This window comes from Anabas testudineus, chromosome 19 (genome assembly GCF_900324465.2).
Source record: "Anabas testudineus chromosome 19, fAnaTes1.2, whole genome shotgun sequence".
In the NCBI taxonomy this organism is placed as follows: domain Eukaryota; kingdom Metazoa; phylum Chordata; class Actinopteri; order Anabantiformes; family Anabantidae; genus Anabas; species Anabas testudineus.
Window position 1 is genome coordinate 5,539,223 of NC_046628.1, and position 15,922 is coordinate 5,555,144.

Consider the following 15,922-nt stretch of genomic DNA (forward strand, 5'->3'; position numbering starts at 1 on the left):
AGTTTAAATAAAAACAGAAAATGAATAAATACAAATTGAAACAAAAACGTGTTTGTCACACCTCTGTCGTCTTCCTTTATTTTGTTTGATTGTTTGTTTGTTTTTTTGGGTTCTTATGGGTTCAGTGACAGGTAGGATCTTCTGCTTCTAATTAAAAAATATCGACTGCTCATGAAAACAGACGCAACAAGAGACGCGACAGTGTTGATGAACGAGCGCCGCCACGTACGCTGCTATTTGTAAGACTTTGCTGTTGGGGTGCTGTGGCTCTGGAGGTAGCAGCTGTCAATCAACCGCGACAGCGTCTGAAAATTGAGCTGATACGTCTCGAGTGACGTCACGTGTGACGCCATTTAGAACCCAAATCCGAGGTTATAAATAGAAGGTGAATCCATCAGTTCAGTACAGGACTCCTCCTGTCTCTGGAGTCCACAAAACTCCGGAGACACTCAAAGCTGGAGGACCCCCGGTGCTCTGCAAGGATCGTGTTGATCGACGTGTCAACACGGGGTGTGCAGAGTCTCCTGAACAGTACCGGCCTGAGAGGACGATTACAGGCTTGGGGGATCCATGCTAGAGGTTAAAGCTGGAGGAACCCCTGGCACGCTGCAAGGATCGTGTAGATGGACGTGTCAACACCGGCTGTGCAGAGTTTTCAAGATTGGAGGAACTCTCGGTGGAGGAAGTGCTCTCTCTCTCTCTCTCTCTCTCTCTCTCTCTCTCTCTCTCTCTCTCTCTCTCTCTCTCTCTCTCAGGCAACAAGAGACGCAACAGTTTTGATGAACGAGCGCCGCCACGTACGCTGCAGGCAGCATGAAGAATTGCACCATCGACCAGCACACAACATGACAACGATCAGTTCAGTTGTTATTGATGCAACTGGACTTTTTAAAATTCACGTCTGCTCAAGTTTCACTGATGAGTAGTGAAACGTTTTATCCCAATAAGACAGAAATCCAGCTGCCATGACTCAACTTCCCGATAACTTCACCTGTATCACTGAGAATGTTTATAGATAAGAACCACAGCAGCCTCCATATATATATACACACACGTGTATATATTTGAAAACTGCTGCAGTTAAACAGAGCCTCCACGAATATGATATCTGTATTTTCTAATCTAATACATCCTGGAGATTTCAGTGTGACTGGATTACAAACAGTAATATGCTCCACACGTCTGAGACAATAGAAGTGAAAAGAACATCATATATGGACATAATGTACATGTTGTACTCAGGGTTAAGTGACTCAGGTAGATGTAGCCTGGACAACAAAGGTGAGAAATAAAATCCGCAAGGAGAGAAAGGTTGATGTGCTGTACAAAGATTTTAAATCGGTAAAATAGAGTTTTGTGGCATAAACGTTTAGACAATTTATTATTCAAAGCGGTGTGATCCACCTGCAGCTGCATTTACTACGAGCTCTATTTGTAAGACTTTGCTGTTGGGGTGCTGTGGCTCTGGAGGTAGCAGCTGTCAATCAACCGCGACAGCGTCTGAAAATTGAGCGGATACGTCTCGAGTGACGTCACGAGAGACGCCATTTAGAACCCAAATCCGAGGTTATAAATAGAAGGTGAATCCATCAGTTCAGTACAGGACTCCTCCTGTCTCTGGAGTCCCGGAGACAACCAAAGCTGGAGGACCCCCCGGTGCTCTGCAAGGATCGTGTTGATCGACGTGTCAACACGGGGTGTGCAGAGTCTCCTGAACAGTACCGGCCTGAGAGGACGATTACAGGCTTGGGGGATCCATGCTAGAGGTTAAAGCTGGAGGAACCCCTGGCACGCTGCAAGGATCGTGTAGATGGACGTGTCAACACCGGCTGTGCAGAGTTTTCAAGATTGGAGGAACTCTCGGTGGAGGAAGTGCTCTCTCTCTCTCTCTCTCTCTCTCTCTCTCTCTCTCTCTCTCTCTCTCTCTCTCTCTCAGGCAACAAGAGACGCAACAGTTTTGATGAACGAGCGCCGCCACGTACGCTGCAGGCAGCATGAAGAATTGCACCATCGACCAGCACACAACATGACAACGATCAGTTCAGTTGTTATTGATGCAACTGGACTTTTTAAAATTCACGTCTGCTCAAGTTTCACTGATGAGTAGTGAAACGTTTTATCCCAATAAGACAGAAATCCAGCTGCCATGACTCAACTTCCAGATAACTTCACCTGTATCACTGAGAATGTTTATAGATAAGAACCACAGCAGCCTCCATATATATATATACACACACGTGTATATATTTGAAAACTGCTTCAGTGAAACAGAGCCTCCACGAATATGATATCTGTATTTTCTAATCTAATACATCCTGGAGATTTCAGTGTGACTGGATTACAAACAGTAATATGCTCCACACGTCTGAGACAATAGAAGTGAAAAGAACATCATATATGGACATAATGTACATGTTGTACTCAGGGTTAAGTGACTCAGGTAGATGTAGCCTGGACAACAAAGGTGAGAAATAAAATCCGCAAGGAGAGAAAGGTTGATGTGCTGTACAAAGATTTTAAATCGGTAAAATAGAGTTTTGTGGCATAAACGTTTAGACAATTTATTATTCAAAGCGGTGTGATCCACCTGCAGCTGCATTTTACTACGAGCTCTATTTGTAAGACTTTGCTGTTGGGGTGCTGTGGCTCTGGAGGTAGCAGCTGTCAATCAACCGCGACAGCGTCTGAAAATTGAGCGGATACGTCTCGAGTGACGTCACGAGAGACGCCATTTAGAACCCAAATCCGAGGTTATAAATAGAAGGTGAATCCATCAGTTTAGTACAGCACTCCTCCTGTCTCTGGAGTCCCGGAGACAACCAAAGCTGGAGGACCCCCCGGTGCTCTGCAAGGATCGTGTTGATCGACGTGTCAACACGGGGTGTGCAGAGTCTCCTGAACAGTACCGGCCTGAGAGGACGATTACAGGCTTGGGGGATCCGATGCTCAAGGTCATAGTTGGAGGGACTCCAGGAGGAGAAAGTGCACATCAAGACTGGAAACAACTCGAACATCTTTCAACTGTTACATCATGTGCAACATATTTTCATATTTATTACCATTTATGTACAGCTTAGATGAAAAGTGGAGCTGCTTACAGCAGATTACACACTCTGTGGCTCTTAACTAGTGTGCAGACAACTATTTCATTTGGATAAAATATGGTTTCCAAATACCTTAAACTGTAGCCACACACATCCGTTTCACTTCTGACCTGGTAAAGCTTAACCCATTACAACCTAGACCCATTTCTACTGACACGAAAATGATGTGTGATATGAAACAAACCAAATAGTCCACGTGGAACACATTTGTTGAAGTGTTGGGGCCACCCCATGAAGAGGAGTGTACTAGACCCTAATTATACCTGTGTAAGAACACATGCTCCTATTGAAAAAGCTAATTATCCTGCACAAAAACATATACAGTGCTCCATGTTGCATGATGCGCTGCCAGACAGGACACAGTTTAAATAAAAACAGAAAATGAATAAATACAAATTGAAACAAAAACGTGTTTGTCACACCTGTGTCTTCTTTCTTTATTTAGTTTGATTGTTTGTTTGTTTTTTTGGGTTCTTATGGGTTCAGTGACAGGTAGGATCTTCTGCTTCTAATTTAAAAATATCGACTGCTCATGAAAACAGACGCAACAAGAGACGCGACAGTGTTGATGAACGAGCGCCGCCACGTACGCTGCTATTTGTAAGACTTTGCTGTTGGGGTGCTGTGGCTCTGGAGGTAGCAGCTGTCAATCAACCGCGACAGCGTCTGAAAATTGAGCTGATACGTCTCGAGTGACGTCACGTGTGACGCCATTTAGAACCCAAATCCGAGGTTATAAATAGAAGGTGAATCCATCAGTTCAGTACAGGACTCCTCCTGTCTCTGGAGTCCACAAAACTCCGGAGACACTCAAAGCTGGAGAACCCCCGGTGCTCTGCAAGGATCGTGTTGATCGACGTGTCAACACGGGGTGTGCAGAGTCTCCTGAACAGTACCGGCCTGAGAGGACGATTACAGGCTTGGGGGATCCATGCTAGAGGTTAAAGCTGGAGGAACCCCTGGCACGCTGCAAGGATCGTGTAGATGGACGTGTCAACACCGGCTGTGCAGAGTTTTCAAGGTTGGAGGAACTCTCGGTGGAGGAAGTGCTCTCTCTCTCTCTCTCTCTCTCTCTCTCTCTCTCTCTCTCTCTCTCAGGCAACAAGAGACGCAACAGTTTTGATGAACGAGCGCCGCCACGTACGCTGCAGGCAGCATGAAGAATTGCACCATCGACCAGCACACAACATGACAACGATCAGTTCAGTTGTTATTGATGCAACTGGACTTTTTAAAATTCACGTCTGCTCAAGTTTCACTGATGAGTAGTGAAACGTTTCATCCCAATAAGACAGAAATCCAGCTGCCATGACTCAACTTCCAGATAACTTCACCTGTATCACTGAGAATGTTTATAGACAAGAACCACAGCAGCCTCCATATATATATATACACACACGTGTATATATTTGAAAACTGTTTCAGTGAAACAGAGCCTCCACGAATATGGTAGCTGCATTTTCAAAACTAATAAATCCTGGAGATTTCAGTGTTACTGGATTTCAAACAGTAATATGCTCCACACGTCTGAGACAATAGAAGTGAAAAGAACATCATATATGGACATAATGTACATGTTGTACTCAGGGTTAAGTGACTCAGGTAGATGTAGCCTGGACAACAAAGGTGAGAAAAAAATCCGCAAGGAGAGAAAAGGTTGATTTGCTGTACAAAGATTTTAAATCGGTAAAATAGAGTTTTGTGGCATAAACCTTTAGACGATGTATTATTCAAAGCGGTGTGATCCACCTGCAGCTGCATTTTACTATGAGCTCTATTTGTAAGACTTTGCTGTTGGGGTGCTGTGGCTCTGGAGGTAGCAGCTGTCAATCAACCGCGACAGCGTCTGAAAATTGAGCTGATACGTCTCGAGTGACGTCACGTGTGACGCCATTTAGAACCCAAATCCGAGGTTATAAATAGAAGGTGAATCCATCAGTTTAGTACAGCACTCCTCCTGTCTCTGGAGTCCCGGAGACAACCAAAGCTGGAGGACCCCCCGGTGCTCTGCAAGGATCGTGTTGATCGACGTGTCAACACGGGGTGTGCAGAGTCTCCTGAACAGTACCGGCCTGAGAGGACGATTACAGGCTTGGGGGATCCGATGCTCAAGGTCATAGTTGGAGGGACTCCAGGAGGAGAAAGTGCACATCAAGACTGGAAACAACTCGAACATCCTTCAACGGTTACATCATGTGCAACATATTTTCATATTTATTACCATTTATGAACAGCTTAGATGAAAAGTGGAGCTGCTTAAAAACATATACAGTGCTCCATGTTGCATGCTGCGCTGCCAGACAGGACACAGTTTAAATAAAAACAGAAAATGAATAAATACAAATTGAAACAAAAACGTGTTTGTCACACCTCTGTCGTCTTTCTTTATTTTGTTTGATTGTTTGTTTGTTTTTTTGGGTTCTTATGGGTTCAGTGACAGGTAGGATCTTCTGCTTCTAATTTAAAAATATCGACTGCTCATGAAAACAGACGCAACAAGAGACGCGACAGTGTTGATGAACGAGCGCCGCCACGTACGCTGCTATTTGTAAGACTTTGCTGTTGGGGTGCTGTGGCTCTGGAGGTAGCAGCTGTCAATCAACCGCGACAGCGTCTGAAAATTGAGCGGATACGTCTCGAGTGACGTCACGTGTGACGCCATTTAGAACCCAAATCCGAGGTTATAAATAGAAGGTGAATCCATCAGTTCAGTACAGCACTCCTCCTGTCTCTGGAGTCCCGGAGACACTCAAAGCTGGAGGACCCCCGGTGCTCTGCAAGGATCGTGTTGATCGACGTGTCAACACGGGGTGTGCAGAGTCTCCTGAACAGTACCGGCCTGAGAGGACGATTACAGGCTTGGGGGATCCATGCTAGAGGTTAAAGCTGGAGGAACCCCTGGCACGCTGCAAGGATCGTGTAGATGGACGTGTCAACACCGGCTGTGCAGAGTTTTCAAGATTGGAGGAACTCTCGGTGGAGGAAGTGCTCTCTCTCTCTCTCTCTCACTCTCTCACTCTCTCTCTCTCTCTCTCTCTCTCTCTCTCTCTCTCTCTCAGGCAACAAGAGACGCAACAGTTTTGACGAACGAGCGCCGCCACGTACGCTGCAGGCAGCATGAAGAATTGCACCATCGACCAGCACACAACATGACAACGATCAGTTCAGTTGTTATTGATGCAACTGGACTTTTTAAAATTCACGTCTGCTCAAGTTTCACTGATGAGTAGTGAAACGTTTCATCCCAATAAGACAGAAATCCAGCTGCCATGACTCAACTTCCAGATAACTTCACCTGTATCACTGAGAATGTTTATAGATAAGAACCACAGCAGCCTCCATATATATATATATATATATATATATATATATATATATATATATATATATATATATATATATATATATATATATATATATACACACACACGTGTATATATTTGAAAACTGCTTCAGTGAAACAGAGCCTCCACGAATATGATATCTGTATTTTCTAATCTAATACATCCTGGAGATTTCAGTGTGACTGGATTTCAAACAGTAATATGCTCCACACGTCTGAGACAATAGAAGTGAAAAGAACATCATATATGGACATAATGTACATGTTGTACTCAGGGTTAAGTGACTCAGGTAGATGTAGCCGGGACAACAAAGGTGAGAAAAAAATCCGCAAGGAGAGAAAAGGTTGATGTGCTGTACAAAGATTTTAAATCGGTAAAATAGAGACATTTAGACAATGTATTATTCAAAGCGGTGTGATCTATCTGAAATGACACCAGGTATGTAGTAGGTCTGTGATTTAAAAAGAAGATATATTTGCACAACAACAAAAATATAAAACATATATAAATATATAAATGGAATGATGTGTTTTTTTTATTTGATATACTACTTCAGCACAGAGTTCGAGCTCCATGGACAATACCTGTGGCCAGTGTATAAAGTCTGTGACTGTGTGTAAATGAAATAAAAAAAAAAGACACCCTGTCCCCCTCCACGTCCATTGAAACACTAAGAAACCCAACAAAGAGCAGACTGTGGTGCTCTGAGGCCCGCTGTTGTTTCCACCCCCGCCCCGTCTCGGCTGCCTCCTTTTTCATTTGCTGCGTCTTCATCCCGCCCGTGTGCGCCGCATCCATACCAACATCCACCGACCTGTTCGCGACATGTCCCCGCAGCTTTCGGCGGATTTAATTACATAATTGCCTCAGATCATCAGCTTTAAATCGCCGGGGGTGGGGGCCACGTCGCACGGCTCTTTACGGTAAGTCACCGTGGGATCGATCCGGTTTATGGGCGATTTGTGGCGTGTGGCTTCACGCCTTTTATTCTCTCTGTCGGACAGACGCCGTCGGATTTAAAGATAATTTGGTGATGAAATGCCGGAGTGGAAGTGTTCAACTGAGAGCACAGATTTCCCACCTCTGCTCTCTCGTTTTCTATGTGGCCCCGTTTTATTTGGAGAGGCATTTAGTTGTCACCTCTTTGGCCAGCAGATGAGCATCCTTTCGCCTTCTTGTCTCAAGCTGCCACACTATGAGAATGTTCTGGAAACTAGTCGCCTGCAGGGCTTTTATTTTGGAGTGAATTATTTAGGCTCTGCCAGCCTAACATTCAAACATTATTCATTTAAAAGGAGGGTTGGACTCTTGAAGGCTAATTTAAAGTTTAGACATAGGCTCTTTCTCTCTCTGTGTGTGTGTGTGTGTGTGTGTGGAGGAGTTTACGTGTCTCCCATGCTGATGCAGAGCAGTACAGACAGCCACAGTGCCCTGGTTTCACAGAGGGGGTGCTTTTGGCCTTTTGTCTGTCTTTTCAAAGCTCCTCCGGCTCTCTTCCGTACTTCAGTTCAGTCTCAGATCAGTTTTTTTTTTTTTCAATTCAGCCTCACACCCTCCTGATAAAATGTTTCACCAACTCATCGGCCACAGAATCAGTGCAGGCTCCATGCAGAGGTCCATATGTCAGGCCCCGTCTGTGCTGACGAAAGATCAGCTCAGATAGTCAAGTTGCTTAATTATTTAGACTACATATTTATGCCCTGTCATCCATCAGTCATGGTATCAGTGGCACCGCTGTTTCAACACTACACAACATGATAGCAGGACGATAAAAGCCTGAGTCAACAGCCATCTGCTGGATCTGTTCACTAAATGAGATTTATCAGAGATTAAAGCAGCTGTGATGATGCTGGAACCTTTGAACCCCTGAAGTGTTTTGGTGTGTGGCCAGGTCTGACACAAATGCGACAGTATGAGAAAGAGGATATGAAACAATAGTTTTCCCTGATGTAAATATACGTGTATGACTCATGTGTATGTCTATCATCAGAAATAAAATCACTCTGATCTGAGAGAATAAAATGAATGGGGTTATTTAACTTGGTTGCATCCGGTGTGAATCATGTGAGCTCAGTAGTTTGGAGGCTGGTTGAATGAGGAGACACTAGGGAGAGATGATGGCAATAAGCAATTCCGGGTTTAAAAGAAACAGCACCAATAGACGTAATTAGAGCACTGATGCCGACCTTTTCAAGTAAAAGATGTTTTTTCATCAACAGTTCAGTGGATGAAGGTCAGGGCTGCAGTTTTATACACTTACCCACTTGAATCTGCTGTCTGCATTCATGCTGTGTCTCATATCCATCTAATACATGCATTTGATACGTTTTAAATCCTCCAGTGTGGGATCATGGAGTCCAGTTCAGTGCAGTTGAAAAGATAACCTCCATCTCTTACTATATTTAGACAGACCGCAAGGAAGGAACAGAGTGGAGCCTGTGGGACACACACTGAATTCATCAGCCTTTGTCAAACGTTCAGGCTGCAGGCCTCAATGCTGACATTCAGTGGGAGGTGGCTGCTAATAACCCCAGGAACACGTCCACCCACATCTGTGCAGTTAAATGAGGCTCCAGCATTGAACAAAGCCCTGGAGTTATTTGTATTTGGAGACGGCGTCATAAGGATGATACACACATCACGGCCCCCAGTTACAAAATGATAATTGGGTTTGTGTCACTTATCCTGAAATGAAACGGCTCAGGGAGCAGCTAGTTGTTCGAATGCACGCTATAAAGAGCAGTCCTGTAAAGAACGTCTTGCACGAGTGGCGATTTTAATATGATGAAGTGTGATGAGCTGAGGCATTCACATTTTCTCACAGTAGCTTCCAGCAGTTACAGTTCTGGTTGTTCAATGAGAAATCTGCTCTTTTGTTGGATGTTTTCGGAGCCCGTGTCTCCACCTGTCACTTTGCTTCTTGATTTTGTTTATGATACAGAACAAATATGACAGATTTCACCAAATAGCGGAGACTGAAAGCTGAAAAACTACACAAATGTATGAAAATGTCATTTTTCACTTGTTACTGTAAAGTTATAAGTAACATTACAGACAGCACCATGTAGTGACGTAACCAGGTCTCAGGGTCATAGAGTCATACACCCTCACATGAGTACCTCCTGTGTCTTACACGCCTGCGTATCTCCCTCCCTCCCACACACTCTTGTCATGCAGGAGGTGTAACCCTCCCTCCTCTTCTTCCTTTTGTATCATTGGAGGAAACCCAAAGCAGAAAAAACCCAACCTGTAGCAAGTCAAGATGTCAGATCCTGACGCCGCCTCACCGACGGACCCACCACTGCCACTAACCTCCCCACGCACTCCCCTGCAGCTCTCCTTCCCCTTCCTGAGGGAGGGTAGCCGGGTCTGGGAGAGGGAGAGGAAGCCGCCACAGCCTGGAGAGCTGCCAAGTCCACTGCCCACCAAACGCACCCGCACGTATTCAGCGTGAGTTGGATCCCAAAGACTGTAATTACCATAATGTACACTGAGTATATAGAAATAATCTTTGTGGTAAAATGATGTCCCCTCTTTCTCTGCAGGACAGTGCGAGCCAAATCAGGTCCAGTATTTAAAGGGGTGTGTAAAAACTTCTCCAGGTCTCAGGGTCATGGATTCATACGCCCCTCTCATGGAGGAGAGGACATCTTTGTCCACATCTCTGAGTGAGTGACCCCACTGATAGTATCAGCCATGCAAGCGTGGGAATAAATAACACTTTGTTGGGTTTGTTTCTTTGACAGCATTGAGGGGGAGTACGTGCCTATGGAAGGGGACGAGGTGACGTACAAGGTGTGCCCCATTCCTCCCAAGAACCAGAAGATCCAGGCTGTCGACGTGGTGATCACCCACCTGAACCCAGGCACCAAGCACGAGACCTGGTCAGGTCAGATCATCAGCTCCTAGATTGGCGCTCCAGGCCGCAGGGAGCTGGGGAGGTTTTATGTTTTCAGGATAGGAGGTTTAGGGCCGAGAAAGAGGGCTCAAGCTTGGAGCTTGTTAAATTAATTTTTGAGTATAAAGGCTGTGGGATGGAAATTAAACTTTGAATGTATATGTTTCAGTGTTTTCCTTCGAAGGTCCTAGTTTGATAATTTGAGTTGAATGTTTTAGCTGAAGAGTTGAAATTCGGGGGTTGAAAAGCTAGGGTGCTAGCATTTTTTACTTTGACCTGTAGGAAACATATTTTAGTTGGGAAATCAGTGTTTGTTAGCAAGGACGTTGAGGAATCAGGTGGTTTAGAGGCTGAAACGTATTCTCTGCAAATTTGAACCAATTTATTCATACAGGCACAAAACAATAGTAGGTTTTGAGGGCTTTGCTCAGTGGACGTGGGATCTCTATTACACCTATAAATGATATGCTGCCAAAGGAAATGGTAGCAAATACACAGTATGTTTAAGTCCTGTTGTGTCCATGAATTAAAAGTGGGAAAAAACTGCCTCCAAAAAATCCTTTTCAGGTTTGTTCGACATAAAATGCCACCAAATAAATACACTTATAGTTTGAGTCACGTTCAATTTGCTCTGAATGTCTTTCAGCCTCAGGAGCTCTGATAAGCTCCAAATATAAGAAATCTCTTCTTTCCTTTTTAATATTGTAGCACTACTGTATTTTGTCTACCTGGCAAGTGTAGAAATCCAGTATTATTGTAGCCAGCTCCTACAGTATGACGGTCTTGTGTTTCAGTGGTAGAGAGAGCAGCTATGTGGGCCTGCTGCTGGGAAAACCAGGCCAGAGGGTTCGGGGTTGGAAATGGAAATTGGAGTGAGGAAGAGTGTCGGGGAACGGGCAGAGGATGGAGTGATTACCTATAGGTGTACTTGAGCATGGGTGCAGCGAGATTCAAAATGTTATGGGCATGTGTAAGAGGAAGATTTAGAAGATTCAGTTATCAAGATGAGGGTGGTCAGGTGAGCTTATTTAAAAAACAGTGTTACATTATTGGAAATAAACTTATTTGCTTTCTTGACAAGAGTTAAGTGTAGATTGACATCACTCTCACGACTGCACGGTCAATATCAAGCGAAAGCCGGCTGCCGATTTGCTTTAGCAAGCTTAGCATAAAGACTGGAAACAGGGAAATAGCCAGTCTGGTTCTGTCTCAGAGAGTGTTATCATTTTCTTCCACTGAGCTCTGATCCTAAAAGTGAAATACACTGTCCGTCCAGGAAAAAAAAAAAAAAAAGATTTGATTACAGCAAACATTCACCGTGGCATCGTTTCTATAAGCTTCTGCATTGTCACAACATTTATTCTCGTCCAGAGTTGCATTAATTTTTCACTGAGATCTTGTTTTGATGATGGGAGAGTCGGCCCGCTGTGCAAAGTCTTCTCCAGGACATCCCAAAGATTCTCAGTGGGGTTAAGGTCTGGACTCTGTGGTTGTTAATCCATGTGTGAAGATGATGTGTCATGCTCTCTGAACCACTCTATTACAATTTCTTGGAATATGTCTGTGTCATCAGGGAAGAAAAAAATCCATTGATGGAATAACCTGGTCATTCAACATATTCAGGTCGTCAGCTGACCTCATTCTTTGGGTTCATAACGTTGCTGAACTTAAACCAGACCAACTGCAGCAGCCCCAGATCATAGCACCACCTTGTTTTATTGGACGGGCAGTGTACACAGCTGCCAAAATGTTTCACGCAGTGAAAGAGTTTTGATGATGTTTTTATATGATTAATAAAATTATAAAAGGCCGCCTCTTGTAGGGGGTGCTACTTGCAGCCTTCTGGCTTTTCTTGTTTGTTGTATTCATTTAGAATAGGGAGACTTAGCGTCACCATATAAAAAGCTGAGGGTGAACTGCTGATTTTATTGGTGAAAGTTCACTGTGTTTTGTAGCTATGAGGGAAAAAATAGCAACAAAAGCTTCCTGATGTATGTTTTAAAAGACTATTTATTGACTTATTTATTTTGATTTGTAACTAAAGAAACATCAGGTATTTGTGAAAATAAAATCGAAGCCTGTTTGAATACACTGCACACCTCACTCTAATGATACTACCCGGTTCAAATCCCTTTTTGCAACTGTCACACAGACAGGTGGAGGAAAATACATACAACTTTTCCCACACACACGCATTTGTAATTTCTCCATAATACTTTTGTGTAATTTTTATTAACTGAGAGTACGTGTTCAAAATCAACATGGAGTTTTGTTGTTTTGGAAACCGGCATGTTCTGTACTGTTTGTTGTAATTTCTATGTAGAATGTGTTGGTTCCTCATCATGCAGTAACACAGTTGGAGCCTTCAGAGAAGTGCCGTCAGGTCTCCTATGCATCTTTGATTTCTTTGGCCCGAGTGGGATTTAACATCATCGTAACACAATGTATCTGTTTGGAATATTTACTGTGACAGAAACAAATTTGATTGTGTTCGGAAGCACTTTTATTTTTGTCGAATCACTGTGACACTGTCAGTAAGATGAAGTTTGAATAAAACTTACTACTGTATTCACAGACCTGTGTGGAAATGTGTTTATCTCCGTGTAATGTAGGGCAAACAGTTGACCTTTAACTTCAGATGTTCCCTCAGTCTCTCTACTCCTCACTTGTGTCAGTAGAAAGTGGAGTAACTAGGACAGCTATTTTGAGAGCTTCTTAACTTTAACAAAGTTTTTGCTGCGAGCGCGACCTCAGTGTCTCAGACAGCTGTGCGGGATCTTAGGAAATATTGATATGAATCAGTTCTGAGCTTGTTTCATCTCTCACTGAACTCCATGAAAGGACAAAACCAGCACAGATAAAATATGTGATGTAATTCTCCTTGAAACGCACAGGTCAGTGAAATGGGTTAAGACAACACGCCACACACAAACGGACAAAGACACAGGAAAGTAGGCTGGCTATTAGCTCCCCGACAAGAATCAGGCCACTAGATGGATATAGAACATGATGTATCTACTTCAAGGGCAGTGAAGTATTCTGTACAATACAGCTTCATGAAAATACTCTTCTTCATTAAAAGTGCATAAATATATACACTTAAATTAATAAAAGTAAAGCTATTCATTACTAGTATCATGGCCTTGTTGGATGATTCAGTGTAGTGATGCACAGTATATAACTGGATGACAGATGTATTCATGTGGTATTTTAGCACTGTGGTTGGTGAGGTGGACATATTTAATGTACAGTGTTGGGTATTATTTTGTTTTCATTCACCTCTGTAAAGAGCTGGATGATCCAAACATGACCCGCTGTCTCAAAAGAACCACTGACTCCACCTACCCCACTCACACAAACACTATTTGGAAAGTTTAGTTTAGTTTTGTTACAAATCCCTCTGACCATGAGGTGTCAGTAATGTTCAGTTTAAATAGAGAGTACGTGATAACAATAATACTTAGTACTTAGTACAGATATAAGTATGGAAGCAACATAAACAGTCATAAAGAAAGACAAAAAGATAGATGGGACTTTGGTCAGAATCATACATACAAAGTCTGTTTGTTCAGTTTTAATTCTTAACCTTCTTTTTATCGACCCATATCCTTGGAGATATGGGTCGATATCCTAAACACAAAGACTGCAGTTGTTTAGCTGAATAGGAACTAAGAGTTTTAATCTGTCTTATTTTTGTCTTATGTCTTAATCTGGATCAAACACTAAATATCTCTACACATCGACCAGAAACGACGAACTAAACCCAGACAGTGAATCTGAAGTGAACAGCCACCAACTCCGTTCACCACGCTGCTACAAGCTGTGCTCCTCTTGGCCAATAATTAACCTCATCAGGTGTCATCAGAAATTACTGGTGATGAAACAGTAAGAAATAGGATTTTTATTTATCATATCATCTAATTCCAATGAGTCTACAGCTCAGGTCATGTAAAAACGAACCATCCGAGCACATCAGTCAACAGAGTGTAAATGTAGCACAATGACCTTTTCCAAGGATTTTATTCTTTCAAAATAAAATAATACAAAACAAACAAAAAAAGCTTTTCAGTGGAAGGAACAACACTACTGGATAATAAACATACACATGTGATGAGTGTAGAGTAACTAAGAGTCACTTTATTGATCGATCTTTGTTTTGCGTTTTCATTTCTAAACGTTGGTTCACTCAGTGTCACAATGATCAATGGGTGATATTTGTGTCGAGGAAAACAGGCGTGGGAAATTGATCATCTTGACCGCACACACACACACACACACACACACACACACACACACACACACACACACACACACACACACACGGGAGTCTCTGTAAAGGGATTGTTCCAAGTAATGAATAGATAATAAATTCCTGTTATTACATCGGTGTGTGTGTGTGTGTGTGTCTTTGTGTGTGTGTGTGTGTGTGACATGTACAGAGCATTTAGTGATTTAATTAACTCGAGCTCGTACTAATTGAGTGAGGGCGCCTCAGTTGATAATAATTAACTGCAGGGTTCATTCACTTCTTTCACTAAGCCTGTTACAGGCCATGTGGTGTGTGTGAAACAGATAGAAACTCCTGGTCAGAATCACAGACGTGTTTGTGGTTTTACAAGCGTGCGGACGTTATCTGTGATGACTTTTATGGCCCAACCAACCTTTGCTCTTCTCCTTTCTCTCTCTCTCTCTCTCTCTCCCTGCTTTATTTTTCTGAGGTTGACGTGTTGTGCGTCTGCGTTTGCCACCTGCCCATCATGTGGAGCGCATCGTTTGCCTTTGGACTTAGGTTCTCCAGGATTTGTGCACTCCCTCAATCATACATCACTTCAGATCACATGTTCATGTGTATGTTTCCTTAACGTTTATCTTTAACCCATCACTGAAATCAATCTGATGCCAAGTGTTTGCTGGCTCCAAGATGTATACTACATATTAGTAGAAAACAAAAGAAGAATACACTGTGTGTTCAGCAGAGGAAATGATTAAACATGTATGCACCTTTCCTGTTGATCTATATAGAATTTTACATGTTTTTACATGTTTTTCATGTAAATACAATTAATAAAAATGTAATTATATCACATGTAAGGGAGGTATTAAGCCTTGGAGAGGTATGTTGTAGGTCCTGATTGACAGGTGCATCCATAACCACAGTCACTGCCTGTCACACTTCAGGTCCCCATAATCACACAGTAGGTCCAGATTAATGTTCATCACCTTGTTATGAGAGATTAGATCAGTTTGTTTTATCCTAACATTTCAGAGATCTCCAGCTATTTTCTCTTTTGTGAAACACAGAACTCATCAGAATCTGATGAATGTTACGTTTAAAGTCTTTACACAACCAGCTACAATCTGCGTGCTGCATCTTTACCTGTGCTCCAAGCCTGTATTTCACGCAGACCTTGACACATCAACAGTGAGAAGGTTATATGACCTGCTTCTGTGTCTTTAAAGGTTGTATATTAACAACTTCATGTGAAAAGGACAGACGAGCGGCCACTTAGAGGAACACAGGACGTGTGAATCTGGGAAGTAAATGACGCAGAGGAGACTGGCGTACTGTGTTGTGA

The 15,922-nt window shown here is 43.0% G+C and overlaps 1 protein-coding gene across 3 annotated transcripts; it reads left to right on the plus strand.

Annotated features, from left to right (window-relative positions):
• The first annotated feature begins 7,240 nt into the window (after positions 1 to 7,240).
• LOC113156462 (cold shock domain-containing protein C2-like) lies at positions 7,241 to 11,673 on the plus strand. Of its 3 annotated transcripts, none has more exons than XM_026351621.1 (4): positions 7,241 to 7,371; positions 9,681 to 9,898; positions 9,994 to 10,116; positions 10,195 to 11,673. In XM_026351621.1, the coding sequence occupies exons 2-4, from the start codon at positions 9,711 to 9,713 to the stop codon at positions 10,355 to 10,357; spliced, it is 474 nt and encodes a 157-aa protein (XP_026207406.1). In that variant the 5' UTR covers positions 7,241 to 7,371; positions 9,681 to 9,710; the 3' UTR covers positions 10,358 to 11,673. The 3 variants fall into 3 exon arrangements, with proteins under 3 accessions (XP_026207406.1, XP_026207407.1, XP_026207408.1); XM_026351622.1 differs by having other exon boundaries at positions 7,271 to 7,371; positions 9,626 to 9,898; XM_026351623.1 differs by having other exon boundaries at positions 7,271 to 7,371; positions 9,684 to 9,898.
• The last annotated feature ends 4,249 nt before the right edge of the window (positions 11,674 to 15,922 follow it).

Coding starts and splice junctions, on each gene's coding strand:
- LOC113156462 (XM_026351621.1), top strand. CDS start 9,711: ATGTCAGATCCTGACGCCGCCTCACCGACGGACCCACCACTGCCACTA. Junction 9,899..9,993: donor CGCACCCGCACGTATTCAGC/GTGAGTTGGATC, acceptor CTTTCTCTGCAG/GACAGTGCGAGCCAAATCAG. Junction 10,117..10,194: donor ATCTTTGTCCACATCTCTGA/GTGAGTGACCCC, acceptor TTTCTTTGACAG/CATTGAGGGGGAGTACGTGC.